At 45.4% G+C, this 18,787-nt stretch overlaps 1 protein-coding gene across 1 annotated transcript in view; it reads left to right on the plus strand.

The window, feature by feature from the left end:
- The window catches only part of iqgap2 (IQ motif containing GTPase activating protein 2), a 405,429-nt gene that overhangs the window by 267,707 nt on the left and 118,935 nt on the right, over positions 1-18,787 (plus strand). Inside the window, exons 23-25 of the mRNA XM_070886141.1 lie at positions 10,326-10,534; positions 11,013-11,162; positions 11,805-11,968. Coding sequence (XP_070742242.1) covers positions 10,326-10,534; positions 11,013-11,162; positions 11,805-11,968 — 523 coding nt within the window. The remainder of the gene's footprint in view (positions 1-10,325; positions 10,535-11,012; positions 11,163-11,804; positions 11,969-18,787) is intronic.

Here is an 18,787-nt window from a genome sequence, read left to right on the forward strand (position 1 = left end):
AGCCAATCCTCTATCCATGCTCATATATTACCCCCAACCCCGTGAACTTTTATCTTGTGCAGCAACCTTTTATGATCCATGAACTCATTGAATGGCGGTGCAGGCTAGAAGGGCCGAATGGCCTACTCCTGCACCTATTTTCTATGTTTCTATGTGGCACCTTGTCAAATGCCTTTTGGAAGTCCAAATATACCACATCCACTGGTTCCCCTTTATCCACCCTGTTCGTTACCTCTTCAAAGAATTCTAGCAAATTTGTCAAACATGAGTTCCCCTTCATAAATCCATGCTGATTCTGCCTGACTGAATTTTGCTTACATGCTAACGTGATTAAGATCAAGTTAGTACAAACTGCTTTAAATTAATTAGTTTAAATGGAGCCATTCTCTGGGACAAGTACATTTAATCAAAGTATAAAATGCCTCAAAGTACAGATTTCTTTTTGGAAGTTTTATCTGGTTTAAGAGATTAAAAGAGATGGCGGAAGTTATAGCAGATGCGTTAGTTATAATCTACCAAAATTCTCTGGACTCTGGGGAGATACCAGCGGATTGGAAAGCAGCTAATGTAACGCCTCTGTTTTAAAAAAAAAAAAAGTGGGCAGACAAAAGGCAGGTAACTATAGGCCGGTTAGTTTAACATCTGTAGTGGGGAAAATGCTTGAAGCTATCATTAAGGAAGAAATAGCGGGACATCTAGATAGGAATAGTGCAATCAAGCAGACGCAGCATGGATTCATGAAGGGGAAATCATGTTTAACTAATTTACTGGAATTCTTTAAGGATATAACGAGCATGGTGGATAGAGGTGTACCGATGGATGTGGTGTATTTAGATTTTCAAAAGGCATTCGATAAGGTGCCACACAAAAGGTTACTGCAGAAGATAAAGGTACGTGGAGTCAGAGGAAATGTATTAGCATGGATAGAGAATTGGCTGGCTAACAGAAAGCAGAGAGTTGGGATAAATGGGTTCTTTTCGGGTTGGAAATCGGTGGTTAGTGGTGTGCCACAGGGATTGGTGCTGGGACCACAACTGTTTACAATATACATAGATGACCTGGAAGAGGGGACAGAGTGTACTGTAACAAAATTTGCAGATGACACAAAGATTAGTGGGAAAGCGGGTTGTGTAGAGGACAGAGAGAGGCTGCAAAGAGATTTAGATAGGTTAAGCGAATGGGCTAAGGTTTGGCAGATGGAATACAATGTCGGAAAGTGTGAGGTCATCCACCTTGGGGGGGAAAAAAACAGTAAAAGGGAATATTATTTGAATGAGGAGAAATTACAACATGCTGCGGTGCAGAGGGACCTGGGGGTCCTTGTCCTTGTGCATGAATCCCAAAAAGTTAGTTTGCAGGTGCAGCAGATAATCAGGAGGGCGAATGGAATGTTGGCCTTTATTGCGAGAGGGATGGAGTACAAAAGCAGGGAGGTCCTTCTGCAACTATATAGGGTATTGGTGAGGCAGCACCTGGAGTACTGCGTGCAGTTTTGGTCACCTTACTTAAGGAAGGATATACTAGCTTTGGAAGGGGGTACAGAGACGATTCACTAGGCTGATTCCGGAGATGAGGGGGTTACCTTATGATGATAGATTGAGTAGACTGGGTCTTTACTCGCTGAAGTTCAGAAGGATGAGGCGTGTTCTTATAGAAACATTTAAAATAATGAAAGGGATAGACAAGATAGAGGCAGAGAGGTTGTTTCCACTGGTCGGGGAGACTAGAACTAGGGGGCACAGCCTCAAAATACTGGGGAGCCATTTTAAAACCGAGTTGAGAAGGAATTTCTTCTCCCAGGGGGTTGTGAATCTGTGGAATTCTCTGCCCAAGGAAGCAGTTGAGGCTAGCTCATTGAATGTATTCAAGTCACATAGATTTTTAACCAATAAGGGAATTAAGGGTTATTGGGGGCGGGCGGGTAAGTGGAGCTAAGTCCACGGCCAAATCAGCCATGATGTTGTTGAATGGCGGAGCAGGCTCGAGGGGCTAGATGGCCTACTCCTGTTCCTAATTCTTATGTTCTTATGTTCTAAGTCATTTTCCTCAAGAATGTTTTGGTTATATTAGTAGGAAACACCAAGATGTGGGGCATGGTATTTTGGAGGCAACCAGATGGCCCTTCCCTGTGCCATGGTTTCACACGATACTTGTGGTTAAAGAAAGCCATCTTAATTTCTACTTCCAAAGCAACACACATATTTTCCACCCCCTCCTATTGCTGCATCTGGTTGTTTCTTAGATGTTTTCAGGGTTTTTGCCTCCACCTATTCTGCTCAGAATTCCATTCTAAGTGTTCATCGCTGTCTGTAAACCCATCTGAATATCTGCCCCAAATTGACATTTTACTAGTTGGAACCTGTGTCCCCTTGGCCTACTTCCACAGTTTAATTTAAACTACTGTTCAAATTAATGTTTACCATACCATTCATTATTTTATAAAGCTCTATTTCCAGTTCTACAAGGCAATCTCCAAAGCAAGTGGAGTATTGGGATGTATTGCCAGGACAATTAAATACAAAACAAAGAATACTGTACCATCTCTATGTAAGGCTTGGTCAGGCCTCATCTAGAATACTGTGCCCAATTTTGGTGGTCTCACACGATAGATGATATAGAGGCCTTGAGCAAGTTCCAGGGAAGGGCCACTAAATTATATACTTGTTTGAAGACCCCCCAGTTACAATAGGCTTAAGCGAGATGGGGTTTGTAACTCTCGAAGAGTAGACTTCGAAGTGATGAAAGGACTAGACTCTATATGGATAGGCTATTTGATTTAAATGCATTAGAGAGGGTCAAGGGACAAAAGTATAAGCATAGAGCTAAGTTTGATGCTGGGATGTGATACTTTTTACATTGAGTCATTGCCTGTGGAACAAGTTGCTGCACATGTAGAGTGTGTGGATTCACTGCAAGTATTTAAAATTGAGCTGGGCAAGTTCTTAAGTGTGGCCAATATAAACTGCATATAGAAGGTAGGTGGATATTGAGGGATGTCTCCCCCAGTCCCTAGTCTCCTGGAACCTGTTTTATCACCTTTGGGGGTCGTAAAATAAACTCCCAGAGGTTTTTCCCACATTTGTCTGTGGTTTTTATTTCTCTCTTCTTGCCTCTCCCACGAGATTGCCTAAGTGGCTTGGAGCAGGTGAGGTCAATGGGTAATGGTATTGCGTAAGTTGTACCATGTTAGCTTAGGACAGGTTTGATGGACCAGCTGATCTTTACCTGTCCTTTTTCATAAGTTTTATGTCTCCTTTCCAGAGCCCAAGAGCTAGAAATTCGATTCTCGGCGATAATTGTATTTTTTTCGCCAAATTACCATTATCGCAACACTATTGCTTTGAGGCCATAAATTCAAGGTTTAATTTGCGCAGCGGTAAAAATCAGCATCGCACGAAGATTCACGGTGCAAACTACGATCCTCGCCATCTTTATTCCGAAGCGATACCGATGCGAGTTGGGCCTCAGGAGGGCGGAAAAACACCTGAAAATAAATTGAAAAAAGAAAAAAAAATTCACAAAACATAGACACAAGGGCCCCAAGTTTCCACATGATTTGCTCCTGATTTTTAGGAGCAACTGGTGTAGAACGGAGTATCTTAGAAATCGGAATTCTCCACATTTAGGCCCCAAGTTTCCACATGATTTGCTCCTGATTTTTAGGAGCAACTGGTGGAGAACGGAGTATCTTAGAAATCGCAATTCTCCACACTTAAGTTTTCTGCAGTTCTAGTCATGTAGAACAGTTTCACTTTGGAACAGAATTTTTTTTTCAAAAGGGGACATGTCCGGCCACTGACGCCTGATTTGAAAGTTTCCACAGTGAAAACGTACTCCAAACTAACTTAGAATGGAGCAAGTGAAGATTTTTGCAGGCCTGAAAAAACCTTGTCTACACATTAAAAAATCAGGCGCAGGTTACAAATTAGGCGTCCGGAACGAGGTGGGGGGGGGGGGGAGAGGGGAGTCATTAAATTCTACAATAAATCCTTATTTATACTTCTACAAATATTATACAAATAAATCCAACCTGAATAATAATTTATAAGCAAAGAAAAGATTAACTAAACCATGTTCCTACCTGTGTGAAAGTGCTTCAGGCAGGGAGAAGGCTGCAGGAAGCCTCAGAAGTTGAGGCAGCCATTCCCGATGGCTGGGGGGGGGAGGCCCCCCTGCCATCGGTCGGGCCCGTCGGGAAACGGCTGCCTCAACTTCTGAGGCTTCCTGCAGCCTTCTCACTGCTGCAAGAAGCCTCAGTGCTGATCATGGAAGGGCAATGTGGTTTTATTAAAAAATGTTAAAAATTGAACAGCTACAAAGAACGACAAAAATGGCCGAGTGCCAATGTTTCCTTCACACTGCGCGTGCGCGAACGCTCCAACGTGCACGCGCAGGATTGCTGGCACGAAAAAAACTCATTTAAATGGTACTCGCCCCCTCCTACTTACAAAATCGGCGCGAGTGGTAGGCTCCGCCCCCTGGGCGCTGCGCCAAGCTGACATCGGGGAGGGGGGGAGGGGGGGAGGGGGGAGGGGGGAGGGGGAGGGGGGAGGAGGAGGGGGGGGGAGAGGGAGGGGGGGAGAGGGGGGGGGAGAGGGAGGGGGGGGAGAGGGAGGGGGAGGGGGAGGGGGGGGAGGGGGGAGGAGGAGGAGGGGAGGGAGAGGGAGGGGGAGAGGGAGGAGGGGGGGAGGGGGGAGGGGGGGAGGGGGCGGGAGGAGGGGGGAGGGGGGAGGAGGGGGGGAGGGGAGGGAGGGGAGGGGAGGGGGAGGGGGGGGAGGGGAGGGGGGAGGGGGGGGAGGGGGGGGGAGGGGAGGGAGGGGGGGGAGGGGAGGGAGGGGGGGGGGAGGGGGGGGAGGGGAGGGGAGAGGGGAGGGGGGGGGGGGGGGGGGGGGGGGAGGGGAGGGGGGGGGGGGGGGGGGGGGGGGGGAGGGGAGGGGAGGGGGGGGGGGGGGGGGGGGGAGGGGAGGGGGGGGGGGGGGGGGAGGGGGGGGGGGGGGGGGAGGGGGGGGGGGGGGGGGGGAGGGGAGGGGGGGGGGGGGGGAGGGGAGGGGAAGCGGGAGTCGAGTCGGGTCGGGAGGAAGCAGGAGCTGGCCGTGGGAGGAGCCTTATTCACGCAGCCCCAGTGAGGCCATTCGGCCAGGGCTAGGGGCTGCGTGCTTCGGGCCCCTCCCACACAGTTTTGGGCGCCTGGAGCTACTGCACATGCGTGCCCTCTGTAGCACGCATGTGTAGAGGTCCCGGCACTGTTTTCAGCACAGGGACCTGGCTCCGCCCCCTACAGCTCCTGCTGCGCTGTACCGAGGGCCAGAGGACCTACAGGGAGGTGGAGAATACGGAGGTTTTTTTTAGGCGCACTTTGTGGTGCGAAAAACGGGCGTCCAGGTCGGGACTGCGCCGTTCTAGGCACGGCTCGAAACTTGGGCCCAAGATACTTATCTAGCGAATCGCTGCAAAAGAATTAAAAAATAAAAACATTAACTTACTTTTTTGTAGGTTTTCATACTTACCGCTGATCCAAGGGCTGCAACGCAGCTTTATCCTTGGTGTTTTTTTTCGTCCTAAATACCAGTATGCTCCGAGCCAAATTTTTGGCAGAAGCAATATTTCGAGTCTTGCACGGCGGGGGTGCACTCTCCAGCGGTATTTGAAAAGCACCGCCGCAAAACTTCTCCAAATTTTCTGCCGACCGGGTTTTCGCCAAAAAAGGTGAAATGGCATCAAAATCCCGGTTGCAAAATCGCCGAATTTCTATCCCCAAGTCTCTCTAGTCACTCCTCATGACTTCGACCCACAAGACTAGGGTTCAGTCTATGGCTCCTCTCCATTGCCTTTAGGGCTTGAATATTTCCCTCGTATCTCATTGACCAAAACTGAACACCATATTGCACAGTTTGATCACTACTTCCTCTGACTTGTATTCTGTTATTTGGCTAAGTATTTCAATATTCTATAGGCTTTGATTGCTCTGCATTGCTTGGACATGTTGATCAATTGTCTACTAAGACTCTTTGGCCACTTTCAACTTCATCCATAGCTATTTCAGCACCATTGATGGAGTATGTAGTAAACTGAAGTGAGAGGAGGAGGAACACTGCACTTAAAACATTCATGCTTCATTTCTCTCTGATAACCCTAAAGTAGTACCTCATTCGATCCAAGATAAGGGATGAGAGATAAGCTCTGCTACTGGTAGATTAGAGACAGCTCTGAGATACGAACCGGCAGAAATTTAATTGGAAAGACGTTGCCCCACCAGACCCCGTCAAGTGGTTATGTTTACAACAATTTAATTTCACTTTGTGTACTTACTAGAAATTTATTCAGCTAAATTTCTATTAATTATTTTTAAAATTCAGTGATTGCACACCTTATCCTACAATTGACAAAATACTCAAAGCTACCAGTGCACTGGTGTCGGCCAAGCTGGAAAAGACCGGCAGATTACCTTCTCTGAACGAAAACTAGTTGGGTTTTTATGACAATCCGTCAGCTTCATGGTCACTTTTATTCGTACAAGCACTTATTTCCAGATGGTTTTAAACTGAATTTAATTCTCCAACGGTCACAGTGGGATTTGATCTTGCTTTCTCTGGGTTATTAGTGCTGGCTTCAGGATTACTAGACCCATAACATAGCCATTATGCTACCGCACCCTTGCAAGCAAGATGTATATTTATACATTTTCCAAGTGTAGTAAAACTTTCTCTGAATTGGTTTGCTGTGGTACAGCATTTCACATTATAGTTTTGATGTAATAACCATTTGGGTTCTTGTGCTTTAACACTTCAATTGCGCACTCCCCCAATGATGTGGTATTGTGCCATACAGACCAGAGATTTCTCTGGTTCTGTGTAAATTAGTTGATCTGGGCCATATCTGTGCTAAAGTACTACAGTCTGTCATAGAAACATAGAAAATAGGTGCAGGAGTAGGCCATTCAGCTCTTCGAGCCTGCACTGCCATTCAATTAGTTCAGGGCGAAGTAATATGGAGTCAGAAACAGATGGTAGAAAAGTAAAAAGCAATAGTGGAAGGCCGAGTAAACAAAGGCAAAAAACAAAAAGGGCCACACTACATCATAATTCTAAAAGGACAAAGGGTGTTAAAAAAACATGCCTGATGGCTTTGTGTCTTAATGCAAGGAGTATCCGTAATAAGGTGGATGAATTAACTGTGCAAATAGATGTTAACAGATATGATGTGATTGGAATTAGAGATGTGGCTCCAGGATGATCAGGGCTGAGAACTCAACATCTATGGGTATTCAACATTCAGGAAGGATAGAATAAAAGGAAAAGGAGGTGAGGTAGCTTTGCTGGTTAAAGAGGAGATTAATGCAATAGTTAGGAAGGACATTAGCTTGGATGATGTGGAATCTATATGTGTAGAGCTGCAGAACACCAAAGGGCAAAAAACGTTAGTGGGAGTTGTGTACAGACCTCCAAACAGTAGTAGTGATGTTGGGGAGGGCATCAAACAGGAAATTAGGGGTGCATGCAATAAAGGTGCAGCAGTTATCATGGGTGACTTTAATATGCATATAGATTGGGCTAACCAAACTGGAAGCAATACGGTTGAGGAGGATTTCCTGGAGTGCATAAGGGATGGTTTTCTAGACCAATATGTCGAGGAACCAACTAAGGGGGAGGCCATCTTAGACTGGATGTTGTGTAATGAGAGAGGATTAATTAGCAATCTCGTTGTGTGAGGCACCTTGGGAAAGAATGACCATAATATGGTGGAATTCTGCATTAGGATGGAGAATGAAACAGTTAATTCAGAGACCATGGTCCAGAACTTAAAGAAGGGTAACTTTGAAGGTATGAGGCGTGAATTGGCTAGGATAGATTGGCGAATGATACTTAAGGGGTTGACTGTGGATGGGCAAAGGCAGACATTTAGAGACCGCATGGATGAACTACAACAATTGTACGTTCCTGTCTGGCGTAAAAATCAAAAAGGGAAGGTGGCTCAACCGTGGCTATCAAGGGAAATCAGGGATAGTATTAAAGCCAAGGAAGTGGCATATAAATTGGCCGGAAATAGCAGTGAACCCAGGGACTGGGAGAAATTTCGAACTCAGCAGAGGAGGACACAGAGTTTGATTAGGGCAGGGAAAATAGAGTACACGAGGAAGCTTGCAGGGAACATTAAGACGGACTGCAAAAGTTTCTATAGATATGTAAAGAGAAAAAGTTTAGTAAAGGCAAACGTAGGTCCCCTGCAGTCAGAAACAGGGGAAGTCATAACAGGGAACAAAGAAATGGCGGACCAATTGAACAAGTACTTTGGTTCAGTATTCACTAAGGAGGACACAAACAACCTTCCGGATATAAAAGGAGTCAGAGGGTCTAGTAAGAAGGAGGAACTGAGGGAACTCCTTATTAGTCGGGAAATTGTGTTGGGGAAATTGATGAGATTGAAGGCCGATAAATCCCCAGGGCCTGATGGACTGCATCCCAGAGTTCTTAAGGAGGTGGCCTTGGAAATAGCGGATGCATTGACAGTCATTTTCCAACATTCCATAGACTCTGGATCAGTTCCTATGGAGTGGAGGGTAGCCAATGTAACCCCACTTTTTAAAAAAGGAGGGAGAGAAAACAGGGAATGATAGACCGGTCAGCCTGACATCAGTAGTGGGTAAAATGATGGAATCAATTATTAAGGATGTCATAGCAGCGCATTTGGAAAGAGGTGACATGATAGGTCCAAGTCAGCATGGATTTGGGAAAGGGAAATCATACTTGACAAATCTTCTGGAATTTTTTGAGGATGTTTCCAGTAGAGTGGACAAGGGAGAACCAGTTGATGTGGTGTATTTGGACTTTCAGAAGGCTTTCGACAAGGTCCCACACAAGAGATTAATGTGCAAATTTAAAGCACATGGGATTGGGGGTAGTGAGCTGACGTGGATTGAGAACTTGTTGGCAGACAGGAAGCAAAGAGTAGGAGTAAATGGGTACTTTTCACAATGGCAGGCAGTGACTAGTGGGGTACTGCAAGGTTCTGTACTGGGGCCCCAGCTGTTTACATTGTAAATTAATGATTTAGACGAGGGGATTAAATGTAGTATCTCCAAATTTGCGGCTGACACTAAATTGGGTGGCAGTGTGAGCTGTGAGGAGGATGCTATGAGGCTGCAGAGTGACTTGGATAGGTTAGGTGAGTGGGCAAATGCATGGCAGATGAAGTATAATGTGGATAAATGTGAGGTTATCCACTTTGGTGGTAAAAACAGAGAGACAGACTATTATCTGAATGGTGACAGATTAGGAAAAGGGGAGGTGCAACGAGACCTGGGTGTCATGGTACATCAGTCATTGAAGGTTGGCTTGCAGGTACAGCAGGCGGTTAAGAAGGCAAATGGTATGTTGGCCTTCATCGCGAGGAGATTTGAGTGCAGGGGCAGGGAGGTGTTACTGCAGTTGTACAGGGCCTTGGTGAGGCCACACCTGGAGTATTGTGTACAGTTTTTGGTCTCCTAACTTGAGGAAGGACATTCTTGCTATTGAGGAAGTTCACCAGACTGATTCCCGGGATGGCGGGACTGACATATCAAGAAAGACTGGATCAACTGGGCTTGTATTCACTGGAGTTCAGAAGAATGAGAGGGGATCTCATAGAAACGTTTAAAATTCTGATGGGTTTAGACAGGTTAGATGCAGGAAGAATGTTCCCAATGTTGGGGAAGTCCAGAACCAGGGGTTACAGTTGAAGGATAAGGGGTAAGTCATTTAGGACTGAGATGAGGAGAAACTTCTTCACCCAGAGAGTGGTGAACCTGTGGAATTCTCTCCCACAAAGTTGTTGAGGCCATTTCACTAAATATATTCAAAAAGGAGTTAGATGTAGTCCTTACTACTAGGGGGATCAAGGTGTATGGCAAGAAAGCAGGAATGGGATACTGAAGTTGCATTTTCAGCCATGAACTCATTGAATGGCGGTGCAGGCTCGAAGGGTCGAATGGCCTACTCCTGCATCTATTTTCTATGTTTCTATGTTTTTTCTATGGCTGAACAAGGGCCAAGTGTCCATAGGCTAGGGCAAAAATCAACCAGAGTTCCAATTCCTGATCATTTGTGACCCTGCTGGAGAGTGTTTATATCGGTGAGGACAGGAACTCCTCAGCTGTGGTACTTTCTTGCAAACATATCAGAGGGCTCCTGACACGTGCATTGGTGGCCAGGATGAGTCACTGCCTTCAAGAGAAGAAAGCCACAAATGGTTGGGGAAAAGAAACTAATTACTGCACAATCATTGCTTCACTACAGCAGTGTCATGCTTTCTAGACCACTCATTATCCTGTGTCTGTTTTTCCTCTGTAGTCAGTGCAGGAGAACCCCCATTGAATGTTGTGCGTAAATTTGTTCACCTGCTGGATCAGAGTGACTTGGACTTTCAGGAGGAGCTGGAAGTCACTAGATTAAGGGAGGAGGTTGTTACCAAAATCCGATCCAATCAGCAACTCGAGAAGGACCTCAACCTGATGGACATTAAGATTGGGCTTCTAGTGAAAAACAGAATCACGCTACAGGTCTGTTTCCATTTTGTATTCTTCCAAAACCAACCTTTTCATTCCCTGTTTTTCCCACCCCACCCTCCATCTTCCCACTTCCTCCTCCTCCTCCCCTCCATCCCTCCTTTTCCCATGCCCTCCTGATTCCACCCCCACTCACCGTTCCCTTTCGGCCCGGGATAGCAGCAGCACCAGCAGGGTGGCGGGCCTTTCAGGCCAGGATAGGAGTACAGTTTATTTCACTTTCCAGCCTAAGCCCTTCAGTGTGTCCCTCGTTACCCTGGCAACCTCAGTTTTTGGCACAGACCTTAAGCTCCACCCACAGAGCTTTAAGGACAATCTGCGCTGCTCCAAATTCAAAGTTTATTACGCCAAAACTTGGAACTTTTTTTGGTGCAGTCGGGCTACTAGAAAATTGGATGTACCTCGACAACCATGCCAAAAATTGTCCATGTGGAAAATTAGCCCCTTAATCTTTTTCCCATTCTTCCAACAGGATGTTATTTCTCACAGTAAGAAAATGGATAAGAAGAACAAGGGCCAGGCTGTGGAAGTAATTTCGGGTGACAAGCAAGGGTTAAAATCACTCAGCAAAGAGAAAAGAAAAAAACTGGAAGCATACCAGCATCTCTTCTATCTGCTTCAGGTAACAACACCTATAAAGTGTCTTTAAAGAAGTAAATTATAACTTAGACAGACAGGTGTTCCATATAGCTTGTCTTGTGATTTTTAGATTTCCTGCAACAAGATCCATTTGAGAGTCATTTGTGTGTGTGTGTGTGTGTGTGTGTGTGTGTGTGTGTGTGTGTGTGAACTTTCTTGTGATTGTTTTCCTCTGACAGTGCAGAAATTTTGGTCCTATGCCATATCAAGTACTGATGGCTTTCAAACCCAGTCGGACAGTACCTCAGGCAAAAATAAATTAGCGAGTAAGAGAGTTTTATTGATGAATTAAAACCTCATCATTTCACCTGATACATTTTGGTTCCAAAATTCCTTCATTTTGGTCTCAAACACCGTGGGGTTGGGCAGTGCATTGGCATTTCTACACAAGTACAATTGGAGCATGACCCCAGTCGCGATCGAGTAGCCTTCTGGGTCAGGGCGAGAGCAGCATGGACATAGATTGTTGTTCTGTCTCAATGAGTTTGTGCATACAATGAAGAGGAAAATTCATTAGAATATGCTGCGTATAATCTAAAACAAGGATACACAATGCTATAATAAACTATAAGTTGTACATAAATTAACCTGATTTTTAAGTCAATGTTTCTGTTTTCTTTCACAGACAAATCCAGCCTATTTGGCCAAATTGATCTTCCAGATGCCTCAAAACAAATCAACTAAATTTATGGATACTGTCATCTTCACCTTGTACAACTATGCTTCAAACCAGAGAGAAGAATATCTGCTGCTTAAACTCTTTAAGACTGCATTGGAGGAGGAAATCAAGTATGTTGGCTAGCTAGTTTCCCCCCCTCAACTGAAAGCAATAATTTTGTGTTTGCGAGTGTTTTCACAGATGTTGACAGCCCTGTTGAACGGCATCCAAGTGACTGTTGACGTACAAGCATAGGCGATACATGGCAGAAGAATTTTAAACTAGTAGCGGTCATTGGATTGCGATTGGAAAGCCTTGCTTATTTTATTTCCCACGTCCTGGCTTTATTTCCCCACCCCCTTCGCTAGTCTGAAAAACAACGAGGACAATCGTAGTGGTCCCACCATTACCCCAGGAGGGGTTAGCTAACTCTGCACAGATCGGGGATTGTGCCTTTATGGTCCCTCAACCACATCGGTGCCATTGCTATCCTGGGCCCAAATGCCCCCCTGCCAGCCCCTGGTGCCCCTGCTATCCCGGGCCGAAAGGCCCCCTGGTGCCCCTGCTATCCCAGGCCGAAAGGCCCCCTGGTGCCCCTGCTATCCCGGGCCGAAAGGCCCCCTGGTGCCCCTGCTATCCCGGGCCGAAAGGCTCCCTGTGCCCCTGCTATCCCGGGCCGAAAGGCCCCCCTCCCCCCTGTGCCCCTGCTATCCCAGGCCGAAAGGCCCCCTGGTGCCACTGCTATCCCGGGCCGAAAGGCCCCCCTCCCCCCTGTGCCCCTGCTATCCCAGGCCGAAAGGCCCCCCGGTGCCACTGCTATCCCGGGCCGAAAGGCCCCCTGGTGCCCCTGCTATCCCGGGCCGAAAGGCCCCCCTGTGCTGCTGCTATCCCGGGCCGAAAGGCCCCCTGGTGCCCCTGCTCTCCTGGGCCGAAAGGCCCCCTGGTGCTGCTGCTATCCCGGGCCGAAAGGCCCCCTGGTGCCCCTGCTATCCCGGGCCGAAAGGCCCCCCTGGTGCCCCTGCTATCCCGGGCTGAAAGGCCCCCTGGTGCCCCTGCTATCCAGTACATTTAGCCACTGATCCATTTAAGCGGACTAACTTGGTTTAAAGTTTTATGTCGCTTTTCACTTTTAATTGAGCCTTTTCTCCTGTTAAACACACAAATGATTTTCTTTATAATACACTGCAAGCTATTTCCTACATTTATGTAAAGGTATCACATTTATCCAGCATCATCTATTTTTAGAAAAAACATGCACTCTTACAAGATAATTTCCAGTTTTTCTGGTACTACCTCCGAATTCCAGAAACTGGAGCCAAGGCCATTTTCCCTGCCTCATTTCATTAAAGGGAATATATTCTGCTGAATGATTCCATATTCCACATTATAATCATGAGACATAACTGTCACTGATGTATCTCAGCTGTCTGCTGGTTAGTTTATTGTGTTTTGAACTGCTAGTTAGATGGAACATTGAGAGCACACATTTTGTACAGAACTCCTTGTGTTGACCTGCAAAGAAACCGTGGGCCCAGAACACTGCATTCATGATGACACTAGAGCAGAATTTAGTAATGTCACATAGGATGGGGAAGCTTATAAAAAATGTCCACTTCCACAGTGGCTGAAAGCAGCAGCTTGAAACGTAATAAACGGTGTCTGAAAACAGCAGTAAGTGTAGTTTTGATCAATGGGTCATTTAGTAAAATGTATTGCATAGGATAAACAGCACAGAAACAGGCACATTCAGCCCAACCAGTTCATGCTGGCATTTATGCTCACACTCGAGCCTCCTCCCGCCTTTCCACATCTAAATCTATCAGCATAACTCTCAATTTCCTTCTCCCTCATGTGCTTGTCTAGCCTCCCCTTAAATGCAACTGTATTATTCGCTTCAACCACTCCCTGTGGTAACGAGTTCCACATTCTCACCATTCTCTGGGTAAAGAAGTTTCTTCTGAATTCCCCATTGGATTTCTTGGTGTGTAATATAGAGCTCCCCTAGTGGACTACTGATTCACCGAGTGGACAACTGATGTAATGCAACCACAGCTGTAAATACGATAAAAGGATCATGTGACCAGGTCACATGACAAGTTCCTGTAGAGCTATCTTGTGTCGAGTATGTTTGTTAGTAGTGATGTAAGAATATATCACATGGTGACTATCTTGTATTGATGGCCTCGAGTCATTCTCTCTGTATCTGCTCTATCAACTCCTCAGCTGCCTTTTTTCAAGAGAAAAGAGACCCAGCCTGTTCATCCTTTCTTGATATGTATATCCTTGCATTTCTGGTATCATCCTTGTAAATCTTCTCTATACCCTCTCCAGTGCCTTTATATCCTTTTAACCAGAATTGTACGCAGTACTCTTAAGTGTGGTCTAACCAAGGTTCAATACAGGTTTAGCATAACTTCCCTACTTTTCAATTCTATACCTCTACAAATAAACCCGAGTGCTTAGTTTGCTTTTTTTATGGCCTTGCTAACCTGTGTGGCAACTTTTAGCAATTTGTGTATTTGTACTCCGAGATCCCTTTGTTCCTCTACCACACCTAAACTCTCACCCTCGAAGTAATAAGTGACCTCCCTATTCTTCCTACCAAAATGTAATACCTCACATTTATTTGTGTTGAACTTCATTTGTCAATTATATGCGCATTCTGCAAGTTTATTAATGTCCTCCTGTAATTTGTTTAAGTCGTCCTCAGTGTTGACTATCCCCCCCAATTTGGTGTCATCTGCAAATTTAGAAATTGTAGTTTTTATTCCAAAGTCTAAATCGTTAATATAAATTGTGAACAACAGTGGTCCCAGCACTGATCCTTGTGGAACACACCACCAACCTTCTGCCATTGTGAATAGCTTGAAGCCAGCCAGCTATCCATTCTGCTACTTGTCCCCTGACTCCGCATTCTCTGCCCAAGTTCATCAGTCTATTATGGGATACCTTATCGAAGGACTTTTGAAAATCTAGATAAATTACATCTACTGCATTACCATTGTCTACTCTCTCTGTTACCTCTTCAAAAAATTCAATGAGGTTGGTCAAGCAAGACTCCTTTTTGAAATCCATGCTGACTATTTGCTACGATATTTTTGGTTTCTAGATGTTCTATTTTTCCTTTAGTAGGGATTCCATTACTTTTCCTACCACCGATGTTAAGCTGACTGGTCTATAATTCCCCTTCTTAAATACAGGTATTATGTTAGTTATCCACTAGTCCTCTGGCACTACACCATTTTCTAATAAATTATCAAATATGTGTAGTAAGGCCTCTGCTATCTCTTCCCTAGATTCTTTTAAAATGCGTGGATGCAGTCCATCCAGATCAGGGGTTTTATCCTTTTTGAGTTTGATTACTTTAGTTAATATGTCCCCTCTTTTTATTTTAAATGTACTTGTCTCATTACTAATCTCATCATCCAATGTCATGTCCACCTGTTCTATCTCCCTGGTAAATACTGAAGCTGTTTAGTGTGTGTAGTGGGAGTCAGTGTTTTTGCTGGATAATTTAAGGGTAACTAGTGGGATGGCAGGGCAGCTCGTTCAAACGGAATGTAACACCTGTGCCATGTGGGAATTCCTGGATGCTTCCCGCAACGGGGATGACCACATGTGCAGGAAGTGTCTCCACCTCCTCCAACTCGAGCGCCGAGCGAGGACTGGAGGCACTGAGGAGCATCCGAGAGGTACGTGGATAGCTCATTTCACGCATTGGTCACCCCACAGATTAAAAGGGTACAGGAGGATAGGGAATGGGTGACCGTCGCACACAGGAGTATGGCGAGGCAGGTAGTGCAGGAGTCCCCTGAGGCTATCCCACTCTCCAACCGGTACTCTATTCTGACTACTGGTGAGGGCGGTGATGCCTCTGGGGAATGCAGCCAGGGCCAAGTCCACAGCACCGTGGGTGGCTCAGCTGCACAGGGGGGGGGAGGAAGAAGACGGGAAGGGCTATAGTGATAGGAGATTCAATAGTTAGGGGAGCAGATAGGCGCTTCTGCGGCAGCAAAAGTGACATCAGAATGGTGTGTTGCCTCCCTGGTGCAAGGGTCAATGATGTCACTGAGCGACTGCAGGGCATTCTGGGGAGGGAAGGGGAACAACCAGTGGTTGTGGTCCACATTGGTACCAACGACATAAGTAGAAATAGGGGTGAGGTCCTGAAAGCTGAGTTTAGGGAGCTAGGAGTAAGATTGAAAGCCAGACCCTCAAAGGTGGTAATCTCGGGATTACTGCCAGTGCCACGTACTAGTGAGGGTAGAAATAGGAAGGCTAGTCAGATAAATACGTGGCTGGGGCATTGGTGTAGGAGGGAGGGCTTTAGTTTCCTGAACAATTGGGACCGCTTCTGGGGTAGGTGGGACCTGTACAAATCGGACAGGTTACACCTCAACAGAGACTGGACCAATGTTCTCGCGGGTGGTTTTGATAGTGCAGTTGGGAGGGCTTTAAACTAGCTTGGCAGGGGAATGGAAACCCAGGAGAGGGCTCTGACCTAGTTAGAGTGGGTGAGAGCTCAGATGAACAGAACCCCAAGAAAGGATGCAAAAGGCAGGAGGCAACAGAGCACAAGTTAAGTGTAAACCACAAGGTGATAGGAAGGGACAACATGTTTGAATATAAAATGGCTGCAGGAGGAGTGAAAACTAAAAATCATGGTTTAAAAACTAATATTAAAACACTTTACCTAAACGCGCACAGCATTCGAAACAAAGTAAATGAGTTGACGGCACAAATCATTACAAATGGGTATGATTTGGTGGCCATTACAGAAACGTGGTTGCAGGGAATTAAACATACAGCGGTATCTGACAATTCGGAAAGATAGACAAGAAGGGAAAGGAGGTGGCTACCTCTGTTAATAAAGGATGATATCAGGGCAGTTGTGAGACACGATATTGGCTGTAATGAACAAAATGTTGAATCATTGTGGGTGGAAATTAGAGATAGTAAGGGGCAAAAGTCACTGGTGGGCATAGTTTATAGGCCCCCAGATAATAACTTCACGGTGGGGCGGACAATAATCAAGGGAATAATGGAGGCATGTGGAAAAGGAATGGCAGTAATCATGGGGGATTTTAACCTACATATCGATTGGTCTGATCAAATCGCACGGGGTAGCCTTGAGGAGGAATTCATAGAATGCATATGGGATTGTTTCTTAGAACAGTATGTTACAGAACCTACAAGGGAGCAAGCTATCTTAGATCTGGTCCTGTGTAATGAGACAGGAATAATAAACGATCTCCTAGTAAAAGATCCTCCCGGAATGAGTGATCACAGTATGGTTGAATTTGTAATACAGATTGAGGGTGAGGAAGTAGTATCTCAAACGAGCGTACTATGCTTAAACAAAGGGGACTACAGTGGGATGAGGGCAGAGTTGGCTAAAGTAGACTGGAAACACAGACTAAACGGTGGCACAATTGAGGAACAGTGGAGGACTTTTAAGGAGCTCTTTCATAGTGCTCAACAAAAATATATTCCAGTGGAAAAAGAAGGGCGATAAGAGAATGGATAACCAGCCGTGGATAACTAAGGAAATAAAGGAGAGTATCAAATTAAAAACCAATGCGTATAAGGTGGCCAAGGTTAGTGGGAAACTAGAAGATTGGGAAATTTTAAACGACAGCAAAGAATGACTAAGAAAACAATAAAGAAAGGAAAGATAGATTACGAAAGTAAACTTGCGCAAAACATAAAAACAGATAGTCAAAGCTTTTACCGATATATAAAACGGTAGAGAGTGACTAAAGTAAATGTTGGTCCCTTAGAAGATGAGAAGGGGGATTTAATAATGGGAAATGTGGAAATGGCTGAGACCTTAAACAATTATTTTGCTTCGGTCTTCACAGTGGAAGACACAAAAACCATGCCAAAAATTGCTGGTCACGGGAATGTGGGAAGGGAGGACCTTGAGATAATCACTATCACTCGGGAGGTAGTGCTGGACAGGCTAATGGAACTCAAGGTAGACAAATCTCCTGGTCCTGATGAAATGCATCCCAGGGTATTAAAAGAGATGGCAGAAGTTATAGCAGATGCATTCGTTCTAATCTACCAAAATTCTCTGGATTCTGGGGAGGTCCCAGCGGATTGGAAAGCAGCTAATGTAACGCCTCTGTTTAAAAAAAAAAAGGGGGCAGACAAAAGGCAGGTAACTATAGGCCGGTTAGTTTAACATCTGTAGTGGGGAAAATGCTTGAAGCTATCATTAAGGAAGAAATAGCGGGACATTTAGATAGGAATAGTGCAATCAAGCAGACACAACATGGATTCATGAAGGGGAAACCATGTTTAACTAATTTACTGGAATTCTTTGAGGATATAATGAGCATGGTGGATAGAGGTGTACCAATGGATGTGGTGTATTTAGATTTCCAAAAGGCATTCGATAAGGTGCCACACAAAAGGTTACTGCAGAAGATAAAGGTATGCGGAGTCAGAGGAAATGTATTAGCATGGATAGAGAATTGGCTGGCTAACAGAAAGCAGAGAGTTGGGATAAATGGGTCCTTTTCGGGTTGGAAATCGGTGGTTAGTGGTGTGCCACAGGGATTGGTGTTGGGACCACAAATGTTTACAATATACATAGACGACCTGGAAGAGGGGACAGAGTGTAGTGTAACAAAATTTGCAGATGACATAAAGATTAGTGGGAAAGCGGGTTGTGTAGAGGACAGAGAGAGGCTGCAAAGAGATTTAGATAGGTTAAGCGAATAGGCTAAGGTTTGGCAGATGGAATACAATGTCGGAAAATGTGAGGTCATCCATCTTGGGGGGGGAAAAAAAACAGTAAAAGGGAATATTATTTGAATGGGGAGAAATTACAACATGCTGCGGTGCAGAGGGACCTGGGGGTCCTTGTGCATGAATCCCAAAAAGTTAGTTTGCAGGTGCAGCAGGTAATCAGGAAGGCGAATGGAATGTTGGCCTTCATTGCG

This window comes from Pristiophorus japonicus, chromosome 1 (genome assembly GCF_044704955.1).
Source record: "Pristiophorus japonicus isolate sPriJap1 chromosome 1, sPriJap1.hap1, whole genome shotgun sequence".
Taxonomy (NCBI): domain Eukaryota; kingdom Metazoa; phylum Chordata; class Chondrichthyes; family Pristiophoridae; genus Pristiophorus; species Pristiophorus japonicus.